General features: G+C 40.2%; 1 protein-coding gene across 1 annotated transcript in view; it reads right to left on the reverse strand.

Moving 5' to 3' along the window:
• LOC122804652 (inter-alpha-trypsin inhibitor heavy chain H3-like) overlaps positions 1-27,673 on the reverse strand; it is a 1,432,534-nt gene that overhangs the window by 366,288 nt on the left and 1,038,573 nt on the right. The window contains exon 15 of the mRNA XM_044074635.1: positions 2,956-3,113. Within this exon, the coding sequence (XP_043930570.1) occupies positions 2,956-3,113 (158 nt within the window). The remainder of the gene's footprint in view (positions 1-2,955; positions 3,114-27,673) is intronic.

The raw sequence follows: 27,673 nt of genomic DNA on the forward strand, positions 1-27,673 counted from the left end.
ATGCTTAAAAACCGCCTAGCTCTAAATCCTAATAAATCTAAAAAGCATGCTTTTCAACCCCAAAAAGTCAACCCTGCTAGGGAAAGCCGTGTTTAATATCTTCTCCCAAACTGAAACACTAATAGAATTTGTCAACCACACACAACTTCTGGGAGTAACCATAGATGAACAACTAAAATTTGATATTCACCTGCAACAAAACAGAAAAATAAATATCAGAAACTTGGAATGCTCTACAGGCACAACCAGTTCCTTAGTCTCTCTTCCAGACAAACACTTGCCTCTACGTCCCTACTGTATGGCACCCCCTCTACTTACCAACCTCCATTTATTAACAATAATCAATAACAGAGCTGAAATCACATTTATTAACAATAATCAATAACGGAGCTGAAATCACATTTATTAACAATAATCAATAACGGAGCTGAAATCACATTTAGTACCAAAAAAATTATAAGCATTGATAGTATAGCATTATCTAGCAATAATGGATTACAAAGCAGAAAACACATTTAGCAGTTCAGTGGCTAGACCATGTTGCTTAGAGCATTTATAGCTAGAACACAACATAGAAAGTAGGGAGAGAGAGAGTATGTCATTAGAAATAGCCAAACAAACTAGTGAAATAAAAAACCCCGATGGAAGCTGCAACAGGCGTGGTGAAATAAATCCAATAACCAAGCGATAGCTGTAAAAGCTGTTATGTTAGCACTTTATTAAACAAGAACTTTCGGTAGGTTAATAACCAACCTTCCTCAGACAAAACAGTTACTAAGAAGTAATAGGGAGTTACTACTAGATACCAGGACGACATGTTTTTTCTATGGAAAGGCCCAGTAGAGGAAATAAAAATCTTTATTCAAACTATGAAGACATTTACAAGTTTCTTGGATTTTACTTTTGAAATGAATTCTGAAGAAATCAATTACTTAGATATATTGTTAATAAAAGACTACAAAGAATCAAGGTTTATCAGTAGGATCCATCGTAAACCGACCTATTCAAATGGATTTCTACACTTTAGTAGTTGCCACCCTTACCATCAAAAGAAGGCGGTCGTGAAAGGACAGATGGTAAGGGCGGCACGTATGACTACTACACACGTGGATTTTAACAACGAATGTGACAAACTGAGGACTATGTTCCTGAATAGGGGTTACCCCCAGGCCCTTCTCATTGAGATTATAAAAGAAGTAGAAGGTAAAAGGTTAGGTGGACACTTTAAGCCTATTTTAAACTCAGCGCATTTGGGCAGCCACATAAACCAAGAAAGCACAGAAATAGACACAACGAACAACGTGAAAGTTGACCTTAAATTGAGATTTTTGTGTACATTTTCAGTAGACCATCTCCACATTAGGAAGATCTTACAAAAGAACTGGTCAATTATAAGGGAAGACAAACAGTTGTTGGACCTGTTAGGATCAGCTCCAGGCTTCACATTTAGAAAAGGTTGCTCATTGAAAACCCTTTTGGAGAAAAATAAACGAACATTCACTAATAGGATCAGGGGCATGACCCAATGTGGGACATGCCATCAGTGTAAAAACATCCATGAAGGGTCACAACTTTATATCAACAAAAGGACATATAAAGTCATGGGCAACTTTAATTGTGGGACCAAAGCGGTGGTTTATGTTGCCTTATGTGATCATTGCCCGGCTTTCTATATAGGAAAGACCGAGAGGGCATTTAAAAGGCGCATATATGAACATCTATATGCCATCGCAAAAGTTGACATAAAGAATGCATTAGCCTGTCATGTCATTGACCATCCTGGTCACACTTTCCATTTTGCTGTTTTAAAACAAGTAGCAACAGATTTAAATAGTGGGCCATGGCAGGTAAATTTGGAAAGGGAAGAGTTATTTTGGCAGGTTAGAACAGGAGCGTACATTTACCCTGGCCTAAACGACGCTGTTTCTCTATCCTGCATTCTTAAAATCATAGCCATGAGGAGATAACATATTTATTTGGTTTAGACAGCTATCCTTATGTATTATTGATTTTTTCAGACTTTCTAATAAGCAAATTTATTCACTCATGACACAGTATGGCCACAATAGTTGCGGGCTGTGAGTGGGGGAATAGATGAAGCTAGGTGTAGCTTAGGGTATTACACTCATATTATTAGTAAATACATATGCCCTAAACATAAATTGCGTGGTGTTTTTTTGGGCTTTTTTGTGTTCATTCGAGAAATAGGGGTGGGTTGCTCCCCCCTTGTATAGTTACAGGAGCCTGTGACCACTTTATCAAATATACTGGTTTACATAATTGTAACTCTAGTAGAAATAATTTTGTATTTCTATAAGGGGTTGAATGATTGTATATTATATTATTTATTTAATAAGAAAAACAGTTTTAATAACTTGTACGTAAAGATCATTCTTAAAGGATGTTTTTAAACAATGTGTTTTTAACAAAGTGTTTTTATCAATACATACATAAAAAAATTGTTTTTATTTGTAATGCACACAAATGGTTAAAAGGAATTTCTTAATTGAAGAAGGAAATCAATTAAATCTTGATTAATTGGGAGGGACAAGTGTATTTAAACTCCCTATTACTTCTTAGTAACTGTTTTGTCTGAGGAAGGTTGGTTATTAACCTACCGAAAGTTCTTGTTTAATAAAGTGCTAACATAACAGCTTTTACAGCTATCGCTTGGTTATTGGATTTATTTCACCACGCCTGTTGCAGCTTCCATCAGGGTTTTTTATTTCATTAGAAATAGGTTTTCAAAAGGACTGAGTGCAGGAACAGTTCCAGGTGGAAGATAAGAAAGTGTGGAGAGCTGCACCTTTTTCCATATTATAGTGACTTTTAATGTTACACACAGGAGCACACGCATGCACATCCAAACATGCACATGTATGCACACACAGACATGCATATGCACATGTGTGTGACACATGTACATGGACGTTAGTAGGAAGGAAATGTGAGTACCTTCTGTTAGTTTATCAGCTATTAGTATACTGTCATCTGTTGTCTCTTCAGGTTTGGTAACCACCATGGATGTCAGGGGTGTCACAAAGTTGTACTTCAGGGAAAGACTTAGAGCTTGAGCTGTAAGGTTGGTCCTCAGTTCTCCCTGAGCTGAAACACTACAAAAACAACAAAGCGAGTGAGTGAATAATACATTGATGTTGCTCTAAATCAAAACCAAAATTGTCATTAATATAAGAATCAAAGCTGATCCAAACCTGGAAACAAAATGGGTCCAACAGTGGATACTAGACTGATCCAGCACAAGAAAAATATAGTCTCAACAGAGTACATTTAACCACATTTTAAATCAACAGCAAAATAATATATGTTTTATATGGTTTACTTTTGTTTATTCCAACGGAAAAACATTTTCCATTCAAATAAATGAATGGTAATACCGAAAGTAAAAAAAAAGATAACTTGAACAATGTCGAACCAAATGCTCGACGCATTTGACTCAACATTGTTGTCAAAACCACCACGTGGTAGCCATATAGGAGCTGATGTAAATCAAACTCCTATGCAGCTATCATGTTTTTGCAGGGCCCCCCCCCCCACTTATATATTCTAACTTCGAGATCGCACTACAGTGGGGATGTGGATGAATTTCCACTCACCACTGTACCGTGATCTCCGTGCAGATAGTCGATTTCCACTTATGCAAATGCAGTTGTACATTCACATAAGTGGAGTCAACTATCTGGTGCAAAACTGCTTGTGCGTTCCACATTCTGTTTTTCGGCACATTGCAGCTGATAGAATGTCGTTCGCACAAACAATAGTAAACGATATATATATATATATATATATATATATATATATATATATATATATATATATATAAATTCTTATCTAATTTATGGTAACTATTAAGACTACAGAACCCTAGAACAACAGCAGTGGAGGAAGGGAAAAGCTGAAACAGTGTTTGGAAAGCTGAACTAATGGATAGAAAAGTAGCAGCTGAGTTTCACTGCATATAAATACAAAATACTGCATTTATACCACAACAACCCCAGTCTGAAGTATCACTTGGGTAAGAAGAACTCATGGCCAGTATTGCACCCAGCACATGGTGAAGGGGTAGCTGCCCCAGGGCTAAAGTGCTAAGGAAAGTGATCAGTACTTCAAAAGAGTTGCAAATCAGGTGAGCATGCGGTAACAGCAATCATTTGAGCAGTTGCAACTGATACATAAATATATTTACTTGTTTATAGACTCAGTGTGCATTAGTAGCTATAGCAGGGAGATAATATAAATTTTTTTTACAATTTTAGAAGGACCATTTCTTGTTCCTCAGTTCCAGACTGAAGTGAGCACCCACTAATCTGGGAATCCGGAGAGTACTACATGAATTAATGAAGACCACATAAGGAAACGGACATCAGGTTGCTGGAAGAAATACAGAAGAAAGCTTCCAGAAAAATTTTTGGGCTTGATGGGAAGGAATATGGCCAAAGTGTAAGGGAACTATAGCTGTTCTCATCTGAGATGAGAACAGATGTGAAGGCATGATACTGGTACACGGGATTATATTAGGGAGTGGTAATTGGACACTGAACAGGAAGTGCAGACAAGGAAGGAGGGGACACTAGGAGCACATTGCAAGAATTAACCATCTCCCAAATCTCTGAAAATATGTTTTCACTGAGAGAGTTGTGAAACCATGAAATGGACTACTGGAAAGAGTGCTGGAGACAGAATTCAGAGGCACTGAAGAGTTCAGAGGACAATAATAAAAGGTACTTAAAAGATATAGAGTAGATTGGCTTGAAGGAGTCACAAACAGATGTATTCTGTCATTTTCAATGTGCTATCCATTATGTGGCATGTGTACATATCAGAAGGCCAACACAGTATCTCATGAGGGTACATAAATGCACAAGAACCAGTTTATGTGCCCCTAGTGTCTTTTTGTGACCATAGCCAGACTGATTAATTGACTAAGCACTCCATTCCAATCGGACCTTAGTGTTCTATTCTCCTTTTGGACTTCATTTCCTTCCTCAAGCCACCTCATTTGAGATCCAGATCCCCAGAAGAATGGTCAGCTGTAAAAGTTTAAATATGGATTGATGGGGTACTTTCAACAATTGTGATTTGTCACAATCTCTGATCATTTTAACTAACATCTGGTACAATGCACACTTGAAATGTATATATTCTCAAAAGATTTGACATGTTTCCAAAGCTCTCTGATAATTTTTTGACTCAAAGGATGAAAGCACACAGAGTTCTGAATGAAAACAAACTTTGGGGTTCATAGGTTAGTACTAAGCTAACTGCTCTTGTGAGCCATTTTAAGCCTAGCAATTATCCCTTGTGAGACTCAAACCTTGGACCTTGTGTTTGTAAGGCAAACACCTTGGCTGGTTGGTTTTATTTTTCATAATTCATAGGTTCAGCACTGGTTCTGTTTAGCTGGAGGAGTTCAGAAGGCTGGAGGGTACATTATATTTAATATTGGCCTACTATGGGATGAGTCAAATGAGAATATAACTTGCCTGCACCTTAATGAGATACCATGGAGGATACATTCTGCAAGGCAGAAGGATTTTCTAACCACCACACAGATATAGCAGTCAAAGGAGATTCTGTCATCAATATATGTACCCAAGTCTCTGAAAACTGTGTCAAATTTAAGTGGGATGTTATCAATATCCTAAAAAGTAATAATGCAAGATTTACCAAAGGAAACTGCATTCCTAGGTGTTGAGGGTAAACCCATGATTAATACAGCCAGCATTTGCTTAGTCCAAGTCTTGCTGATGAATTTGAGTATCAGAATGGAATCTGATAATTGCCCCTAGTTTGCAATCAACATGCCTGGTTAGCCATAGTCCATTGATATAAGCTTTTATGTCAGAGAAATATATGCTAAAGAGGAAGGGGCCCATGTCAAATCTTTTGGAATTTGGCCAATGATATTGACAATTGCCTGCTTACTACATGATAATAAAATGGGCAGACGTGGATACTTAATCCAATCATTTTAGATATTTCTGTGGTCAGAGAATACACTGAATAAAAATTAGATATGTTATTAAGAAATCATTTCAAAAAACCTACAATTAACTCCAAGATCTGTTGGGTCTCACTGAAAGAAAAGTTAAGAGGGTTGCAAGTAACTACAGACAAAAAAGTCTTTGCTTTTCAGATCGCATGTGATGATGGCTTTGGGTTTGATTCCCTCCTTGGTTGTCTAATGTCAAATCACTGGTAATTTGGGGTAGGTGTTTCTTGTACTTCACTTCCATATGGGGAGTGTGTTAGGCTTAGAAGACCGTGTAATAATGACAAGGACTTTGATATAGAGGTTAAGAGGATGTGCTCGGGTTTTTGCTCTAGGGGATATGATTTTGAATTGGTTCAGTCTGCTGTTGGCAGAGTTATTGCTAAGCCTAATCCAAATTTTTTTTTGGACTGTGGTGGGGAGAAGAGTCAATATTATTTTTGTCAACTGAAGGGAGGGATAGTAGGAGGAAAAATATATTTTGTTACCGCCTGTAGTGTTTTGAGTTCTGTTGTGGTGGATTTAGTGAAGTATTATTGGAACTATTTGTTTAAATTTAGGGATTTAGGCAGTTTATCTTCTCCCCTTTTGGGGGTAACGTATAGGAGAGGTAGGACCTTCAGGGACATTTTAGTCCATAATTGTTTCTTTCTACCAGTTGCAACTCCTTCCTATTTCCCAAATGTTATGGGAACTTATTATTGTGGCCATTATTGTGTACTTCTTTATGTGGTTCGAAGTTGTCCTCATATTACTAGACTTTCTTTTTATCCCGCAGAAATATATAACCGTGACACTGAAGGAGTTATTTATGCCCTGCAGTGTCCGTGTTGTTTAGTTTATATAGGGGAGAACAAAAGGAAGTTTAAAATTAGATTACTGGAACACGTTAGAAATATTAAAAAGCAAAGGGTTGATAGTCTTATGTATATTTTGTTCAGTATCATAATTCTAATTCTGATAGTTTGAAATCTACTATTTTAGAGAAAGTGTGAGTTTTTTTTTATTCAGAAAATGTGTATAGGAAAAAAATTGCTGTATAAGAAAGATATTTTTATTCTTACGTTTGGCACATTATCTCCCTCAGGTCTTAACTTAGATTGTGATTGGAAGGTACTGATTTAATTATTATACATGCATTCTTATTGGTTGATTGTATTATGGTTTTATTTATTTATATACTGCTTTGTTACTGCTTTTATACTCCTTGAAGGCTTTAGCCGAGGCCTAGAGGCATTAACGTGTTTGTGTCTATTAGTGTGGTTCCTGCCTGTTTTTCTTGGTTTCTTGTACTTTTGTCTGACACGCAGCTCAGTGGATTTGAACTATAACCTGTTTACAAGCTGCTTACTATAGTCCAGGGCATGATTCCCTTGGCCTTCATTTTGCTATGGAGTGACTCTGAGCAAGTCACTTAACCATTTCTAGGCTAAATCTGAAATAAGACCTGTGAAAAATAAGTGCTCTGCTCTGGTTAGCAAGTTAATAAATGTATGGACTTATGTACACAAAATATAAGGACTAAAAACTACCATGGGAAGGTAATGCTAGGCTTTTTAGCATCCTTAAAGATCAGTAGTCTCACAAGTACTTATGAGTCTATGAACTATTAAGTAAAGCAACATTTTATAAGCATAAGGAAATTCAGAATGAGAGACATTAAAAGCAGGTTGAAGAACTTGAAAAATGTCAGCAGATAAAATATCTACAAATGGAAATAAGGTTTATTTTTAACTGCCAGTTTATGCAGGCTAAATTTAAATTAATTATCCATAATGGGCATAGTGCCATCAAGTTTAAATTATTTATTTAACATTTGTTTACCGCAGAAGTCTGATTGAGACAGCATTGATTTTCAGCAGAGGCCTGGGGAGAAATGCTCCAGACACGTCTTTGGAATGTGGGAGAAACCCAGAGCACCCAGCAGAAACCCATGCACATGCAGGGAGGACATGCAGACTCTGCACAGATGGCACCACTGCTGATAATTAAACCAGAGGACCTATTACTATGAGGCAACAACATAAATCACTGCACCACCATGCCACCTTCCAATAATTGTATTGCTATAAATGTAAGGAATACTTGTATAAATTCAAATGAAGTAATTTTAAAGACTTTTAGAGAGATCCAGCAAATGCTACTTTGCAAACCTACAACTGGAAGAAGAAATATTTGATAACCCAAACTCATTAAATATTCCTGATCTTTCTCTGAGAAAAAAAAAGCTGGTGAGTCCAATTACTGCTAAACTATTAAAGAACAGTAAATCCCCATTAATGAATGAGTAGAAAGCTGACTTAGAACATTTTCAAACAAGCTTAGCATAATCTTGGATTCACAGATTAGATTTAACGATTCATAGATATTCTAGGACTACTGAGTCTCATGACTATGTGATGCCAGTATCTCCTCTTAGCCAAAACCTCCTTTTTCCAGGAGGCCTTTAATGGTCAATCTTGGAGTACATTGGTGGATATCCATCATGTCATCTAGTTTGCACTGCCAAACATGCAGGGGAAGTTTATTCCAAAGGTTTGGGAGGCACTAGGGTAAAAACCTATCAATCCACTGTGTTTTATTTTCTGTTGGTGAAGATTTAGGCCCCTGTTTCTAGTATCGATGGCGATATTGGACTTGAAGAAAATTAGGAGGTCTAAGACAACTGAGTCTCTAATAGGACAGTAACCAAGACAGACCTTAGCTGAGTAATTCAGATTTATTCAGAAAGAAGGTATTATACACTTATTCGTTTATTTATCCAATACTGTTTTAATTCTTAAGCCCAGTAATAAAAAGTCATCCCTATCCAAATATAGTTCCATTGCTTACTTAATTTAGATATTAAAATACATTATGCGGTGCTAGCTAATTTGTTAAAAGTTAATTGTTTGTTTATCCATAGCTATATTTGCTGGTTTGTTTGTTTGCTTGCTTGTCTTGTTTGTTAATTTTTCTTGTTAACTGGGTTAGTCCCGATGGGCAAAGCATATTTTCAGAGCAGTTTCTGACAGCAAAAAGAAAAGTAATAATTTAAACAGCTGCTGAATACAAGTCACGATATAACATTTGAAGTGTATTAGAGTTAAACTAATATGAGTCAGCAAAAAGAAAATACATGTAAGTAGCAATGAATGCACATATGTCAAAAAGGAAAGACTCAAAATTTGCAAAACCTAACGTATGCAGTGGCACAAGAGATAGTGTACCCACCTTTGGTACAGTAAGCTGTGGGTTCTATTCCTGCACCAGGAAGATTAATAGCTGACACTTCAGTGCAGTATAAGGAAGGCAAGGGTGTTACATTCCTGAGTGCATCATCCCTTAGATGAGATGCTAAACTAAGGCCCCCTCTGCTAGGTGGCTGTAAAAGGTCCCATGGCACCCCATCTGCTAGGTGGCTGTAAAAGATCCCATGGCACCCCATCTGCTAGGTGACTATAAAAGATCCTATGGCACCCCATCTGCTCGGTGGCTGCAAAAGATCCCATGGCACCCGATCTCCTAGGTGGCTGTAAAAGATCCCATGACACCCCATCTGCTAGGTGGCTGTAAAAGATCCCGTGGCACCCCATCTGCTAGGTGGCTGTAAAAGATCCCATGGCAACCCATCTGCTAGGTGGCTATAAAAGATCCCATGGCTCCCCATCTGCTAGGTGGCTGTAAAAGATCCCATGGCACTCCATCTGCTAGGTGGCTGTAAAAGATCCCATGGCACCCCATCTGCTAGGTGACTGTAAAAGATCCCATGGCACCCCATCTGCTAAGTGGCTGTAAAAGATCCCATGGCACCCATTCTGCTAGGCGGCTATAAAAGATCCCATGGCACTCCATCTGCTAGGTGGCTGTAAAAGATCCCATGGCACCCCATCTGCTAGGTAGCTGTAAAAGATCCCATTGCACCTCTCAAAAAGTAGGAGAAATGCCATGGCCACATTTCTCTTAAGAGTACAAATACCTTTGTTTTCCCCTGATGGGACTAACCAGGTAAATAAAAGTAAATGTTAACATGAGTTTCTGCACAAGGTAAGAAAACCCATGTATACTTACAAATATAAAAATTGACAATAAGTATAGCAGAATATTAATTTTTCTGAAAAGGGTAAGTTGGCATGCATGAGGCTTAGAAGTGTGCATGTGTGTGTTTGTGAGTTGGGATTTATATTAGAGATAGTAATGGGATAGTTAGAGGTTTGTGCACATGGGTCAGAGTGTGTTTGTTTGAGTGCATGCTTCTTAGGGTTAGTGGAGAGTTTTAGTGCAGTGCATGTGTGTATGTGTGTTCTGTGTCTGAGTGCTTTGATTAGTGGTACTAGTAGGGAATGTTTTTTTCTTAAATTAATGTGCTGGTTTGGGAATGTGGCAAGGGAAGGGTTAGGGCAAGCAGACATGAGTATGGTGGAGCAGGGATTAAAACTCATCTGGTGGTACTATGAGATTTTTCTTTTTAGTGAGATTCATTGATTGGAAAAGGACAGCCTTTGTTCTTTTTTTGATCAGTGAAAGTTTTGATGATGTAAGTCTTCAGTTAGTGTGTGTGTTGAGCTGCAGTGATTGATAAAAGAATAAAAGAGGCTTCGATCTTTCTGCAGTTTAGTATATTTACCTGTATTCTTCTATACACATATAATGAATATTATTGTGTTAGTAGGGGAAGTCTAGAGTATAGTAGCACTGAGGCGTGATGAACATTACAGTATAAGGATGTTGTGAGATGCATTAGATATCAGGGTATAAAAGTAATATGACAGGGATACTAGAGATAAAAGTGTCAGATGCAACAGCAAAGTTAACAGGGTGCCATGAATTCTATATTTTGTGCTTTCAGTCAGGATTTACAAAATCAAAACAATTGTGACCAAGCTACTATCATAGATTCACTTCTGATAACTTGAAAATATTGAAAAATAAATGTATTTACTACAGTAATAGATGCATCACAAGTGTTTGATTGTGTTAGTTATTCCTGTTTGTTTCAATAATTGTTGAAGTTTAAGTTACCTACAAATTTTATAACTTGCATTCAGAAATCACATTCTAATACTTTTTTTTAAATTATATATCAATGGGATGAGCTCAAAACCTGCAAGCATAATCCATGGTATTCGTCACAATTGTCCCTTTTCTTTCAAACAATTTAATTATTTGATATCTAGCTAGTAAGTCATTTGTTCTCAAAATATTGCAGAAATATGAATATGTGGCTTTTGCACATGGCATTATTATTTCGTTTAATTGTCCAAAAATGATTTGCATACAAAGCTGGTTGCAGTCAAAATATTTTCTATAGTATTAAACTACAAAGTACATTTTCTTCATTAAATGATTTTAGTGGTTGCCATTTAAAATTACACGGTGTTAAATGTTCCTTTCCACAAAATTTAAGCATCTCAGTATGAATTTTACTCAAAATAATATAGATTATCAGTCCAATAACTTGGTAAAATCTTGGAATGGAGTGAAACACATTGGAGAGAGACAGATGCTCAGTAACAACAGTCTTCATTACTCTCAAAAGCATGTGTACGTAATAGGAACCGTTCCCTCAATTATACATTCTTAGAAAATTCGCTCACCGGGATATTTGTGGGGTAAAACTCATGAAAATAGACAAAGTGATAATATGATCTATATGGTCTCTTGAACTGGCTATTACAAAATGTGAGAATGCATATGCTGCCAAGCTAAAAGGAACCCCAAATTTCCACAGTTTTAGCAGTGTTTTCTTGTAGCCAGATAGGTGTTCTTTCCCAAGCAAATGAAAGATTTTCAAAGAAAAAGTGGACTCTGACTTGATCAAATATATGTGGAAAATATGTAAATGCTGGGTTTCAGTTAGGGTAGGTAAAAAAGATCTCACACTGCATTACTCCTTGTTTTGTGGTAATAAAAGGGGTGCACCCAGATTGGTAAAACCATTTAGGACCCTGTGTTCTCCATGCACCAGATGGCTTCTCAGTGTCAGTTTGGTTTGTTCCTCCAGAAAGTAAGAACTCATCTGGTGCATGGCATGCAAAATGGATGCAACTGCAAATGTCCAGAAGTATAGCCAGTATGGGGTGAAAGGGGACGTCACCCAGGCATAAGGTATAGGGAGAACGATGTGGAAACGCCAAGCAATTGATAGTGCAGTAGTGGCATTTATCTCCATTTTCTGCAAATCCCAGCACTGAACTGAAGCGCTCAGGACTGAAGCATGTTGCATCTAAATTGTAGCAAAGCTGCAAGGAATGCCAGCAATATCAGGGAACTTGAGGTGCCCAGAAAGTGAGTGAGGGTGGGGATAAAAGACAAAATCAGATCAGTGCTGGGGGAGGTAAAACAGAAAATATGATAAGTGACAGATTGGAGGAATGGGACCAGAGGCTAGAGCCTACTATGACTCTACTCGTCATACCTTGTCTAACTATTTCATTACTCTGAAATTTGGGATAATTTAGTGTATGATGTTTTGGAATCACACAAGCAAATTATCTCTCTCTCATCACTTCTTAACAGAAATACATTATCCAAGCTTAAAATTCACAAATTATTTACTGACTCATCGCGATTTTAATTACCTCACTGCACTATTAGATTTTATCACTACTTCAACCCATAGTTGATGACTTCAGTGCTATTAGGTAATTTTAGCCTTGAGCCATTCACTGCATGTACTTTTGTTACAACATATAAAAGTTATGGATTATTGGAGGGGGTATAACGGCATTATTTACATTATGTTGCTGTTTGTTATATCTCCTTTAGAGAGGATAAAGTGCACTCATTCTTAAACGTTAAAACAGGGATGCATTGCACATATTTCTGTATTAGTTATATGGATCCAACAAGTGTAAGAGTTGGTTTTGGGTGATGCTCTGTTCATACTTTGGCTAACGCAAGTGTAGAAATTTTGCATTATTTTATATATTCTTTTTACGTTTATTTTACTTGTGTACTCAGTGGTAGTAAATAGCTATGATTACTTTTTCCTACATTCCTATTGTTTAGTTAGCAGATGTGAGCATGAGTAGTCTCACACATAGCATGATCTGTGAAGTTACTGAGATGTGCTGTAGCATCATGGAGAAACACACATGATGAGTAGAAGCTAATAGGCCTGCAGCAATGCTAACATTCTAATGTGCTGAGAAGACACGCGTAACTACTTGAAGTTAACAGGCTGTAATGCTAACATTCTAATGTGCTGAGAAGACACGCCTGACAAGTGGAAGCTAACAAGCCTGCAGCAATGCTAACATTCTAATGTGCTGAGAAGACACACATGACTAGTGAAAGTAAACAGGCTGCAACAATGCTAACATTCAAATGTGCTGAGAAGACACGTGTGACTAGTAGCAGCTAACAGGCCTGCAGCAATGCTAACATTCTAATGTGCTGAGAAGACACACTTGACTAGTGTAAGCTAACAGGCATGCAGGAATGCTAACATTCTAATGTGCTGAGAAAACATGCGTGTCTAGTGGAAGCTAACAGGCCTGCAGCAATGCTAACATTCTAATGTGCTGAGAAGACACGGGTGACTAGTGGAAGTTAACAGGCTGCAGCAATGCTAACATTCTCATGTGCTGAGAAGACACGTTTGATGAGTGGAAGCTAACAGACCGGTAGCAAGGCTAACATTCTAATGTGCTGAGATGTTATGCGTCACTAGTGGCAGCTACAGGCCTGCAGCAATACTAACACTCTAATGTGCTGAAATGACACACATGACTAGTGGACATTAACAGGCTGCAGCAATGCTAACATTCAAATATGCTGAGAAGACATGCTTGACTAGTGGAAGCTAACAGGCCCGCAGCAATGCTATCATTCTAATGTGCTAAGAAGACACGCGTGACTAGTGGCAGCTAACAGGCCTGCAGCAATGCTAATATTCCTATGTGCTGAGAAGACACGCGTGACTAGTGGAAGCTAACAGGCCTGCAGCAATGCTAACATTCTAATTTCCTGAGAAGACATGTGTGACTAGTGTCAGCTTACCGGCCTGTAGAAATGCTAACATTCTAATGTGCTGAGAAGACACGCGTGACTAGTGGAAGCTAACAGGCCTGCAGCAATGGTAACATTCTAATGTGCTGAGAAGACACTCATAACTAGTGGAAGCTAACAGGCCTGCAGTAATGCTAACATTCTAATGTGCTGAGAAGACAAGCGTGACCATTGGAAGCTAAAAAGTCTGCAGCAATGCTAACATTCTAATGTGCTGAGAAGACACGCATGACTAGTGGAAGCTAACAGGCCTGCAGCAATGCTAATATTCTAATGTGCTGAGAAGACACGCATGACTAGTGGAAGCTAACAGGCCTGCAGCAATGCTAACATTCTAATATGCTGAGTAGACACACATGACTAGTGGAAGTTAACAGGCTGCAGCAATGCTAACATTCAAATGTGCTGAGAAGATACACGTGACTAAAGGAAGCTAACAGGCCTGCAGCAATGTGAACATTCTAATGTGCTGAGAAGACACGTGTGACTAGTGGAAGCTAACAGGCTTGCAGCAATGCTATCATTCTAATGTGCTGAGAAGACAAGTGTGACCATTGGAAGCTAACAGGCCTGCAGCAATGCTAACATTCTAATGTGCTGAGAAGACACACATGACTAGTGGAAGCTAACAGGCCTGCAGCAATGCTAACATTCTAATGTGCTGAGAAGACACACTTGACTAGTGGAAGCTAACAGGCCTGCAGCAATTCTAACATTCTAATGTGCTGAGAAGACATGGGTGACTACTGGAAGCTAACAGGCCTGCAGCAATGCTAACAGTCTAATGTGCTGAGATCACATGCGTGACTAGTGGAAGCTCAAAGGCCTGCAGCAATGCCAATATTCTAATATGCTGAGAAGACACGCGTGACTAGTGGAAGCTAACAGGCCTGCAGCAATGCTAACATTCTAATGTGCTGAGAAGACACACGTGACTAGTGGAAGCTAACAGGCCTGCAGCAATGCTAACTCTGTCATGTACTGAGAAGACATGTGTGACTAGTGGAAGCTAACAGGCCTGCAGCAATGCTAACATTCTAATGTTCTAAGAAGACATGCGTGACTAGTGGAATCTAACAGGCCTACAGCAAGGCTAACATTCTAATGTGCTGAGAAGACACACGTGACTAGTGGAAGCTAACAGGACTGCAGCAATGGTAACATTCTAATGTGCTGAGAAGACAAGCGTGACCATTGGAAGCTAAAAAGTCTGCAGCAATGCTAACATTCTAATGTGCTGAGAAGACACACATGACTAGTGGAAGTTAACAGGCTGCAGCAATGCTAACATTTAAATGTGCTGAGAAGACACGCTTGACTAGTGGAAGCTAACAGGCCTGCAGCAATGCTAACATTCTAATGTGCTGAGAAGACACGCATGACTAGTGGAAGCTAACAGGCCTGCAGCAATGCTAACATTCTAATGTGCTGAGAAGACAAGCGTGACTAGTGGAAGCTAACAGGCCTGCAGCAATGCTAACATTCTAATGTGCTGAGAAGACACACATGACTAGTGGAAGTTAACAGGCTGCAGCAATGCTAACATTCTAATGTGCTGAGAAGACACACGTGACTAGTGGAAGCTAACAGGCCTGCAGCAATGCTAACATTCTAATGTGCTGAGAAGACACGCATGACTAGTGGAAGCTAACAGGCCTGCAGCAATGCTATCATTCTAATGTGCTAAGAAGACACACGTGACTAGTGTCAGCTAACAGGCCTGCAGCAATTCTAACATTCTAATGTGCTGAGAAGACATGGGTGACTACTGGAAGCTAACAGGCCTGCAGCAATGCTAACAGTCTAATGTGCTGAGATCACATGCATGACTAGTGGAAGCTAACAGGCCTGCAGCAATGCTAACATTCTAATGTGTTGAGAAGACACACGTGACAAGTTGAAGCTAACAGGCCTGCAACAATGCTAACACTCTCATGTACTGAGAAGACATGTGTGACTAGTGGAAGTTAACAGGCCTGCAGCAATGCTAACATTCTAATGTGCTGAGAAGACATGCGTGACTAGTGGACGCTAACAGACCTGCAGCAATGCTAACATTCTAATGTGCTGAGAAGACACCTCTGACTAGTGGAAGCTAACAGGCCTACAGCAATGCTAACATTCTAATGTGCTGAGAAGACACGCGTGACTAGTGGAAGCTAACAGGCCTGCAGCAATGCTAACATTCTAATGTGCTGAGAAGACATGTGTGACTAGTGGAAGCTAACAGGCCTGCAGCAATGCTAACATTCTAATGTGCTGAGAAGACATGCTTGACTAGTGGATGCTAACAGGCCTGCAGCAATGCTAACATTCTAATGTTCTAAGAAGACATGCGTGACTAGTGGAATCTAACAGGCCTACAGCAAGGCTAACATTCTAATGTGCTGAGAAGACACACGTGACTAGTGGAAGCTAACAGGACTGCAGCAATGCTAACATTCTAATGTGCTGAGAAGACAAGCATGACCATTGGAAGCTAACAGGCCTGCAGCAATGCTAACATTCTAATTGCTGAGAAGACACATGTGACTAGTGGAAGCTAACAGGCCTGCAGCATTGCTAACATTCTAATATGCTGAGCAGACACACATGACTAGTGGAAGTTAACAGGTTGCAGCAATGCTAACATTCAAATGTGCTGAGAAGATACACGTGACTAAAGGAAGCTAACAGGCCTGCAGCAATGCGAACATTCTAATGTGCTGAGAAGACATGCATGACTAGTGGAAGCTAACAGGCCTGCAGCAATGCTAACATTCTAATGTGCTGAGAAGACACGTGTGACTAGTGGAAGCTAACAGGCCTGCAGCAATGCTAACATTCTAATGTGCTGAGAAGACACGCATGACTAATGGAAGCTAACAGGCCTGCAGCAATGCTAACATTCTAATGTGCTGAGAAGACATGCGTGACTAGTGGAAGCTAACAGGCCTGCAGCAATGCTAACATTCTAATGTGCTGAGAAGACACGCATGACTAGCTGAAGCTAACAGGCCTGCAGCAATGCTAACACTCTCATGTACTGAGAAGACATGTGTGACTAGTGGAAGTTAACAGGCCTGCAGCAATGCTAACATTCTTATGTGCTGAGAAGACATGCGTGACTAGTGGACGCTAACAGACCTGCAGCAATGCTAACATTCTAATGTGCTGAGAAGACACCTCTGACTAGTGGAATCTAACAGGCCTACAGCAAGGCTAACATTCTAATGTGCTGAAAAGACACGCGTGACTAGCGGAAGCTAACAGGCCTGCAGCAATTCTAACATTCTAATGTGCTGAGAAGACATGGGTGACTACTGGAAGCTAACAGACCTGCAGCAATGCTAACAGTCTAATGTGCTGAGATCACATGCGTGACTAGTGGAAGCTCAAAGGCCTGCAGCAATGCTAATATTCTAATATGCTGAGAAGACACGCGTGACTAGTGGAAGCTAACAGGCCTGCAGCAATGCTAACATTCTAATGTGCTGAGAAGACACACGTGACTAGTGGAAGCTAACAGGCCTGCAGCAATGCTAACATTCTAATGTACTGAGAAGACATGTGTGACTAGTGGAAGCTAACAGGCCTGCAGCAATGCTAACATTCTAATGTGCTGAGAAGACATGCTTGACTAGTGGATGCTAACAGGCCTGCAGCAATGCTAACATTCTAATGTGCTGAGAAGACACGCGTGACTAGTGGAAGCTAACAGGCCTGCAGCAATGCTAACATTCTAATGTGCTGAGAAGACACACATGACTAGTGGAAGTTAACAGGCTGCAGCAATGCTAACATTCAAATGTGCTGAGAAGATACACGTGACTAAAGGAAGCTAACAGGCCTGCAGCAATGCAAACATTCCAATGTGCTGAGAAGAAACGCATGACTAGTGGAAGCTAACAGGCCTGCAGCAATGCTATCATTCTAATGTGCTAAGAAGACACGCGTGACTAGTGGAAGCTAACAGGCCTGCAGCAATGCTAATATTCTAATGTGCTGAGAAGACATGCGTGACTAGTGGAAGCTAACAGGCCTGCAGCAATGCTAACATTCTAATGTGCTGAGAAGACATGTGTGACTAGTGGAAGCTAACAGGCCTGCAGCAATGCTAACATTCTAATGTGCTGAGAAGACATGCGTGACTAGTGGAAGCTAACAGGCCTGCAGCAATGCTAACATTCTAATGTGCTGAGAAGACACTCATGACTAGTGGAAGCTAACAGGCCTGCAGCAATGCTAACATTCTAATGTGCTGAGAAGACATGGGTGACTAGTGGAAGCTAACAGGCCTGCAGCAATGCTAACATTCTAATGTGCTGAGAAGACACATGACTAGTGGAAGCTAACAGGCCTGCAGCAATGCTAACATTCTAATGTGCTGAGAAGACATGTGTGACTAGTGGAAGCTAACAGGCCTGCAGCAATGCTAACATTCTAATGTGCTGAGAAGACACACTTGACTAGTGGAAGCTAACAGGCCTGCAGCAATGCTAACATTCTAATGTGCTGAGAAGACACGCGTGACTAGTGGAAGCTAACAGGCCTGCAGCAATGCTAACATTCTAATGTGCTGAGAAGACACACGTGACTAGTGGAAGATAGAAGGCTGCAGTAATGCTAACATTCTAATATGCTGAGAAGACACGTGTGACTAGTGGAAGTTAACATGCTGCAGCAATGCTAACATTCTAATATGCTGAGAAGACACGTGTGATTAGTGGAAGCTAACAGGCCTGCAGCAATGCTAACATTCTAATGTGCTGAGAAGACACGCGTGACTAGTGGAAGCTAACAGGCCTGCAGCAATGCTAACATTCTAATGTGCTGAGAAGACATGGGTGACTAGTGGAAGTTAACAGGCTGCAGCAATGCTAACATTCAAATGTGCTGAGAAGACACGCGTGACTAATGGAAGCTAAAAGGCCTACAGCAATGCGAACATTCTAATGTGCTGAGAAGTTACGCATGACTAGTGGAAGCTAACAGACCTGCACCAATGTTAACATTCTAATGTGCTGAGAAGACACGCGTGACTAGTGGCAGCTAACAGGCCTGCAGCAATGCTAACATTCTAATGTGCTGAGAAGGCACGCGTGACTAGTGGAAGCTAACAGGCCTGCCGCAATGCTCAAATTTACACTAGGGGCAGTTGCCCGCCCCTAGTGTAAATTTGTTCTGGGACCCTCCTCCCAGTCTAGTGTCATTACCTCATTCTACCCAGTACAGGGAGAGCATTTGAGAAGGCCAATCAGCTTAGTTTCTGCTACTCCTTTCTCTCTTTCCAAAAAAAAAAAAAAAATGTATCTGCTTTTACTGTATTTGTGTTTTTTCCTACTTTATTTTGCTTTTGCGTCATCTTAAAAGTACTCAATTGTATTTATTACTGCTTGGTGTAACTCATTCTAAGCCTTTTAGTTTAAGCACCTGGGCTTCAGACCAATTTTACATTAAGAAGGTTTGTGGTCTGCACTGTAGTGGCAGAACAGGTAGCTTACATCCTTCTAAGTTGGGAACTGCTGATTGAGGGCTCAGTGTCTGTTGTTCTAAAAGTGTATTAATTCTGGTTTAAGCACTTGGGCTTGAGGCCAGTTATTTTACATTAAGAGGGTTCGTGTTCTGCACTCTTGTGGGAGGAGAGGCTGGACTCTGTCCTTCTGAGCTGGGAATTTCTGGTTAAAGCTTATAGTGCCTGCATATTTGAACTGCTTCTTACTGAAATTGGTACACCTTGTTTGCTGTAGCATAGACTAGATCCAGGCCTGCTGAATCTAGCTTTGTTTGTATAACTTGAGCACTAATCCAGGCATTCTTTAAAGTATTCAGTTGTATTTATTACTGCTGGTAGTAACTTGATTAAAGTGTAGCTATCATTTCTAAGTCTTTTGGATTAAGCACTTGGGCTTCAGACCAGTTGTTCTACATTAGGAAGGTTTGTGGCCTGCACTGTGGTGGCAGGACAGGTAGCTTACATCCTCCTAAGTTGGGAACTGCTGATTGAGAGCTCAGTGTCTGTTATTCTAAAAGTGTATTAGTTCTGGTTTAAGCACTTGGGCTTCAAGCCAGTTATTTTATGTTAAGAAGTATTGCGGTCTGCACTCTTGTGGGAGGAGAGGCTGGACTCTGCCCTTCTGAGCACGGAATTTCTGGTTAAAGGCTTATAGTGCCTGCATATTCTAACTGTTTTTTACTGAAATTGGTACACATTGTTTGCTGTAGCATAGACTAGATCCAGGCCTGCTGAATCTAGCTTTATTTGTATGCTTGTTGTTTGTTTATTTCCCTGAAATGCTAATTCCAGCTAAAACGCGGCCTTTTAGCACTTCTGTGGATCCCTAGTGATATCTGCATTGCTTACTGTACTTATTTCCTTGTTTCACTTGAAAGAAAGTTACTCTTTGTCGTTTTTGCATTTAAGTTATCTGTAACACATTGCATTTAAGTTACCTGGCACTTGCTCACTAAAGCAATTATATAAGTCAGCTCTAAAAAATTAAAAGCACTACACCATTGCAAACTCCCCATGAGTACCTTGTTCCCCATTGGCCCTTTTTTCAATTATAAAGGAATTCCCAATACTATTCTAGCATGTCCAAAGGTCAGTTGTCAATCTCCTCTCCAGTCCAGCTGGTGAATTTGGGAATCTTGAGGCAATGTTACAACTGCCTCATGTACACAGACAACCCTCTCCTCCTCCCAACAAATTCCAACACATGTGAGAGATGCAACCATATAGCCAAACTGGAGGCTAAGCTCTCTCAACTCAGTACTGGCGCAACCAGTCAGGAGGAGAAGGAAACCACACTCACTACAATTCCAGTCTCACATAGACCTACCACAACAACAAACCAAACACATAAACACAAAAACATACTCGGAGGCTCTAAATAAAAATCTGCCTAAGCAGCATAGACCTCCAAAGCAGACACCCAAGCAACCGCTACCTCAAAACAAAACACGTGCAACACATAGCTCACAAAGCCAGTGTGCCAAACAGTCACAGCCCTTAAGGCTAAACAACACACCTGATACACTTGTAATAGGTGACTCTATCGTCAGGCACACTGACGTCCCGCTCACCAGGCTGAACAAGGAGAAGGTCATGGTGAGCTGCCTGTCGGGCGCTAGGATCCGCCACATAACACAAGCACTCAGGTCACTCCAAGGCAAGTACAAATATGACTCAGTCATTGTCCATGCTGGTGTGAATGACCTGAGATGTACCTCCCTGGACTACATGAAAAGAGACATAGAGGAGCTCTCTGAGCATGTAGCCCAGGCCGGTTGACCCTGACCTTGAGTAGCATCTTACCCTCACCAAGAATGATGCCACAATATGAAGACAAGATGATCAATTTCAACAATTGGCTTAAGTGTTGGTGTCATTCAAAGGGGATCCAATGCCTGTCAGCCTGGGATGACATGCTCGACAAGCCACGATGCTTCGCTAGGGATGGCTTGCACCTGTCACCCTGGGCTTTTGGATATTGGCAAAGGCTCTTGCTACCCCCATAGTGCCTTTTTTAGGCAAGGCTCAAAAGACAAACCCACCTCCATAGGTATCACAAGGGATAAGAAACTAAGAGTAATGCTACTCAACGCCAGAAGTCTAAACCTCAAGATGCATGCACTCGAAACTCTCCTTAGCATGGAGAACATCGATATCTGTGCAGTAACAGAAACCTGGTTCAAGGCTCCCGAGAGCACCCCAGCACTACCAGGTTATACCTCATACCATGCTTTTCGGCCCCAAAACTTGGACCGAACCACAAAAGGAGGGGGAGTATCAATATTCGTCAAAGATACCCACGCCTCCAGGTTGGTGGCACAGTACGAAGCATCAGACACTATCCATGTGCAACTAACTGTGGGTAAAACTGCCTTCCAGTATATAGCCTGCTACAGACCACCCTCCCAAACACAGGAACCCCACTCGGCCTTCCTGAGAATACTGTAAAATATGAAGGTCTCTCCAAACACCATTATATTGGGCGACTTCAACTACCCAAACATAGACTGGGAGCATTACTCTAGCTCCAACACCCTAGCCCAAAGGTTCCTAGAATTTATAAACTCAAATGCTATGCAACAACTTGTTACCACTCCCACAAGAGGGGAAAACATACTGGACTTGATCATCACCAACATGGGGACACTATGCTCCAGACCAGAAGTGTATCCCTCACTGGTGAGATCAGACCATAAACTAATCGCACTGGATATTCACATCCCGACCCCACCCCCTGCCCAGAAAACCACAGTGAAAAATTTCTCTAAAGCAAATTTAACATGCCTCAAAACCGAGGCAAAATCCTTCAGAGCCCCCGGGCCTGTGGAAAATACGGCCCATACCACAGAATCCTTTATAAACGCATTCTATGAACACCTTCAGGAATGCATGGATCATGCAATCCCAAATAAAACCAAGACCCAGTCCTCCAAAGGCAGACATCCTGTCTGGTGGACCCCAGCCATAAACAAACTATACAATAGAAGGAGGAAGCTACTACATGATAGAGCAAAATCCCAAAAAGGGAAGGCATCTCTGATCAGTATTAGCAAAAAACTACGGGCACTCATAAAATCGTCTAAGGCCAGCTTGAGAGAAAAATTGCACAGGACACTAAGGATAATCACAAGGCTTTCTTTAGTTATGTTAGGAACCTGGGTGTTCCCAGATATGCTCAGAATTAGTCCAAAATGACAAAAAATACACCGAGCCCACAGACATTGCCAACATCCTAGCTGACAGGTTCAGTGCAAACTTCTCCCCACCAAAAGGGCAAATATCTATCCCAACAGAGTGCTGCGCCCTCCTGACAACTCAGATGCTCAGGTAAGAGCCGCCTCTCCAAAGCAAAAACACAGCATCAATGGGACCAGATGGTGTCCGGGCTGCGTCCTACATGAACTCCAAGAAGAGCTAAACCCAAACATAAAACTACTGTTCAATCTTAGCCTTACTACAGGTTATGTACCCAAAGAGTGGCGTACAGCAACAGTGGTCCCTCTCCACAAAGGTGGTGCCTCAACGGATCCTGGAAACTATCGCCCCATAAGCCTGACTAGCTTGGTCTGCAAAGCTATGGAAAGGATCATCATGGACCTCATAAATAAAGATATTGGGGACCTACAGACACTGGATCCTACCCAGTTTGGCTTTGTTAAGGGCAGATCCTGCCTCTTAAACCTGGTCGATTTCTTTGAAACAGTCACCAAGGCCATTGACAAGGGGAAGGTGGTCCACACAGCCTACCTGGACCTCGCAAAAGCCTTCGATACAATACCCCACTCGGGCATTATAGATAAGCTTACCAGCTTAAATATAAACCCCTATGTCACTAGATGGGTTGCAAACTGGCTCAAGGACAGAACCCACATGGTTAGAATTGCTGGAGCCATGTCAGACTCCAAACCAGTTACAAGTGGCATCCCACAAGGCTCAGTCCTGGGACCTCTCTTGTTCGGTATATATTTCTCAGCGGTACAGGCCAACACGGAAGGACTGTGGCTGACCAAGTTCGCAGATGACTGCAAACAGGGCGCCATAATCAACTCTCCAGCCGACACAAGCATCCTCCAAAAGGGCCTCATAGAAACAGACAACTGGTGTCAGAGCCATGGCCTCAAGCTAAATGCCAAAAAGTGTATAGTCATCCCCTTTGGCAAAAACAAATTACCACATAGGTGGTAATCCATTAAGTACAGAAGAATTCATTAGGGACCTGGGGACCCAAGTTGATAGCAATCTGTCATTTGACAACCACGTGGCCAAAGTGGTTAGAAAAACATTTTATTATAGCCCACCTAATCATGAAGGGATTCACATCTAGATCAGGGGAGGTCATCATGCCTCTTTACTCATCCCTCATCAGGCCCATAATTGAGTACAATGCCCCTTTTGGGATGTACCTTACCAGACACCTGCAGCAACTGGAAAGACCCTAAAAGTACCTCACCAAGAGGATCAAAGGGCTCAAACAGATGCCATATGATGCCCGGTTAAAGAAACTCCAGCTCTACTCAGTGGCATACCGCCTGCTCAGAGGCGATCTGTGCCTGACGTATAAAGCCATGTCCAACCCGGAATTAATGGACATGCTGCACCTCAGAAAAATCTAAATCCCATCGAGCTATGTGCTCGAGAGACTTGAACCTCAGCACTGAAATAAATAGGACATGCTGGAGGGACAGATTCATAACCCAGAGGCTCCCTTCACTCTGGAATAAAATCCCAGGCCTGCAGCAATGCTAACATTCTAATGTGCTGAGAAGACACGCATGACTAATGGAAGCTAACAGGCCTGCAGCAATGCCAACATTTTAATGTACTGAGAAGACGTGTGACTAGTGGATGCTAACATGCCTGCAGCAATGCTAACATTCTAATGTGCTGAGAAGACACGCATGACTAGTGGAAGCTAACAGGCCTGCAGCAATGCTAACATTCTAATGTGCTGAGAAGACACGCATGACTAATGGAAGCAAACAGGCCTGCAGCAATGCCAACATTTTAATGTACTGAGAAGACGTGTGACTAGTGGATGCTAACATGCCTGCAGCAATGCTAACATTCTAATGTGCTGAGAAGACACACGTGACTAGTGGAAGCTAACAGGCCTGCAGCAATGCTAACATTCTAATGTGCTGAGAAAACACACGTGACTAGTGGAAGCTAACAGGCCTGCAGCAATGTTAACATTCCAATGTGCTGAAAAGACACGGGTGACTAGTGGAAGTTAACAGGCTGCAGCAATGCTAACAATCTAATGTGCTCACATTACTTTTATCTTTTTGTTAAAGTTTCAAGTGTGGAAGAAAAGGGTTCTAATTCTTATACCTTACTAGCTTACACATTTCTCTCTTTTACATTTTTGGATAGCCTTCTTAGTTTATTTGCAGCCAAATCGTCACTTTTTGAATTTTGACAGTTTTGACCACATTGTTCAAGCTACTGAAATGTAATATACATAGTTCAACAGCTTTCTTGTTTTGTCTATTTATAGAAGTTGCCATTTTCAGTAGGTCAGCCTCATTAGGAATACCGGAAGTGCAAACTACTTATCTATTTTTTTACTTATCTTTTGTTGACATGTTTAGTTCCACTAAGGTAGTGGCCTCTTTTCAGGGGACACCCAAGGTGGTATTTATACTACTAGTGGAATTTTAGCCAGTGCACTGGGAAACTTCCCCTACTCATCACTGTTGTGAGTAAGACCCATTTTAGAGGAGCACTTCCTGTTTCAGTTCCAGGTGCACAGGTGGCTCAGTAAAACAGAGAGGTAGATGGAGAGAGAAGGACATGATGGAGTGGTCAGAGAAATGGAGGGAAAAGCAAGAATATGTGCAGGATTCGGAGGAGATGTTTCAAAGAAATCTGTTTGAGGGAGATGTGTCATCAAATGATGGATGTATAATTACAACCCTCCAGACAGGAGGGTTGTGGGATGGTTTACTTAAAGCAATGTGATTTAGAGTAAGACAGAAATTGAAGAAGATGCTTCCTTGGGGACATTATGGAGAAAATACAAAAGGAGGAGCAGAGACAATCCTGAAGAATAGTGGTGAGATGAAAAATGACACATACACAGAGAAAGTAAAGGAAAGCAAAGGGGGGGTAGCAGAAAAGAAGGCAGAAGGAAATGAAAAGTGGAAGTAAGTGATAAGGGTTCAAAGTAAAGACGACAAAGAAATGGACAGGTATGAAGTGCGGGATGATTGAATAGCTTGTTTGGGTGTAATAGCACATGGGGTAAAACCACGTATACTTATTCAGAAACAGACATTTTGTACCATTAAATCTGAGACTTGTTTTCAATGGAAAATGTTCTTAGAGAATATGAAAAAATAAAGACTGTAAGCTATGGAATCCATATGTGATAAAAGCATTTAACAGGGAAACAGAAAAGAAGATTTATGAACAACTTCAAACAGAAGGAGAAACAGATTGTCAAAGGACATTTGAAAACTTTATGTAAAGAAGGAGTAGACATTACAAAAATTTATGACAAAAGGTGTTTATGCACTGTTGAATGGGACTGTAATATTGTGTTAGAAAGAGAAAAAATTATATATATATAATCAAACGTGATAAATGTAGGGGAGAATAGGGGTGTTGTAAAATACTGGGGACAACCCAAACCATGCTTTTTGTGTGGAAAAGATGGACATTTGATAAGTAAATATAACAAAAGAAAATGTTATATTTGTGGGGAAATGGGACATGATACTGAAAACATGGACTGGAATGTTACAAACGTAACAAAACTGGACATTTACGGATGGACTGCAAACATGAAAATATGAGTAAGGAGAAAGGAAGGGAAAAAATGAAGAGGGAGAAGACATTTTAGAAGTAGAAACAGAAGAAAAATGGACGAGGAAAAAAATAACAAAGAGGGCATAGACGAAGGTTCTGAAATAAGTGATGAAGAAAGCCTAATTTGGGTGACAGTAAAAGAAAACAAAATCTATTGCTAAAATTTAAAGGGATAAGTACAAAAGGAATAAGAAAGGAAACGGATTTAAAAGAATATATACAGTTAATGATTGGGGGTTGGTATAACTGACTCTCACACAAGGTACAGTGTTTGCTTCTCGCCTTTGAGAGGGAAATTGGATAGGCTTAGACTGGCTTATTAAAAAAGATAGCCTAGTAATTCACTATAAACATATCAAAGCATGAATTTAAGGAAAGGGAAAATGAACATTTTAGAGCAGTTTCTGTAAATGTGAAAAGTATTAAGAATATAGAAGAACAGGTCTTTTGGAATGATCTAAGTAATCACAAAATGGAGAAATGGGAAAAAAGAAACTGATAATGAAAAAAGTATTCCCGTAACAGACTCAATGAAGGCTGTCCCAGAAAAACGTCACCAAAGTGCCAAGTTCACAAATCAAACTCTTCAGTCCAAAAAGATAATTCCACAAGATTTAATGAACAAAAAACAGGAACAAAGAACATGGGTTAAGCCCTTTCATTTCCAAAAAACGGAAACTTCTTCAGAGCAACGTAACATCCTGTAACACACATATATAATCAGTTAAATTAGATAATTGGTTTATCATATCCAATTAATGGAAATAGTTATATTGCACAGTTATATGATCCATGAATCTATGAATTTATATACTTTTACGTATTTTAAATTATGTATTTTGTATTTTGCATTAAGTACAGCATGTGGACTATTAAAGTATTGGAAAAGTTTTTTTTTAAATGTGAACAATACTTCGATAAGAACAATTATAATGTCTTGCTAATAATACTTTTGCTTGTAACTATTTCCATTAATTGGATATGATAAACCAATTATCTAATTTAACTGATTATATATATATGTGTGTGTTACAGGATGTTACGTTGTTCTGAAGTTGTTTCCGTTTTTTGGAAATGAAAGCGCTTAACCCATGTTCTTTGTTCCTGTTTTTTGTTCATTAAATCTTGTGGAATTATCTTTTTGGACTGAAGAGTTTGTCTTTTGGAATGATGTAATACATGTGATGTGGATGTAATTATATTAGAAGACACAAGATTTTAACAAATGAAGAAAGGTTACAAACAGAGAAACTATGGGGAGAAATGATAATCTAGAATTTGGAAAATGAGAGGTGTTCTAGAATAGCCATATTCTGTAGAAATACAGTAAAATATTAGATGTAACTTTAGCAAAAATTGGAAGATTA

Source organism: Protopterus annectens, chromosome 6.part0, assembly GCF_019279795.1.
Source record: "Protopterus annectens isolate FY-2018-M chromosome 6.part0, PAN1.0, whole genome shotgun sequence".
NCBI classification, from domain to species: Eukaryota; Metazoa; Chordata; order Ceratodontiformes; family Protopteridae; genus Protopterus; species Protopterus annectens.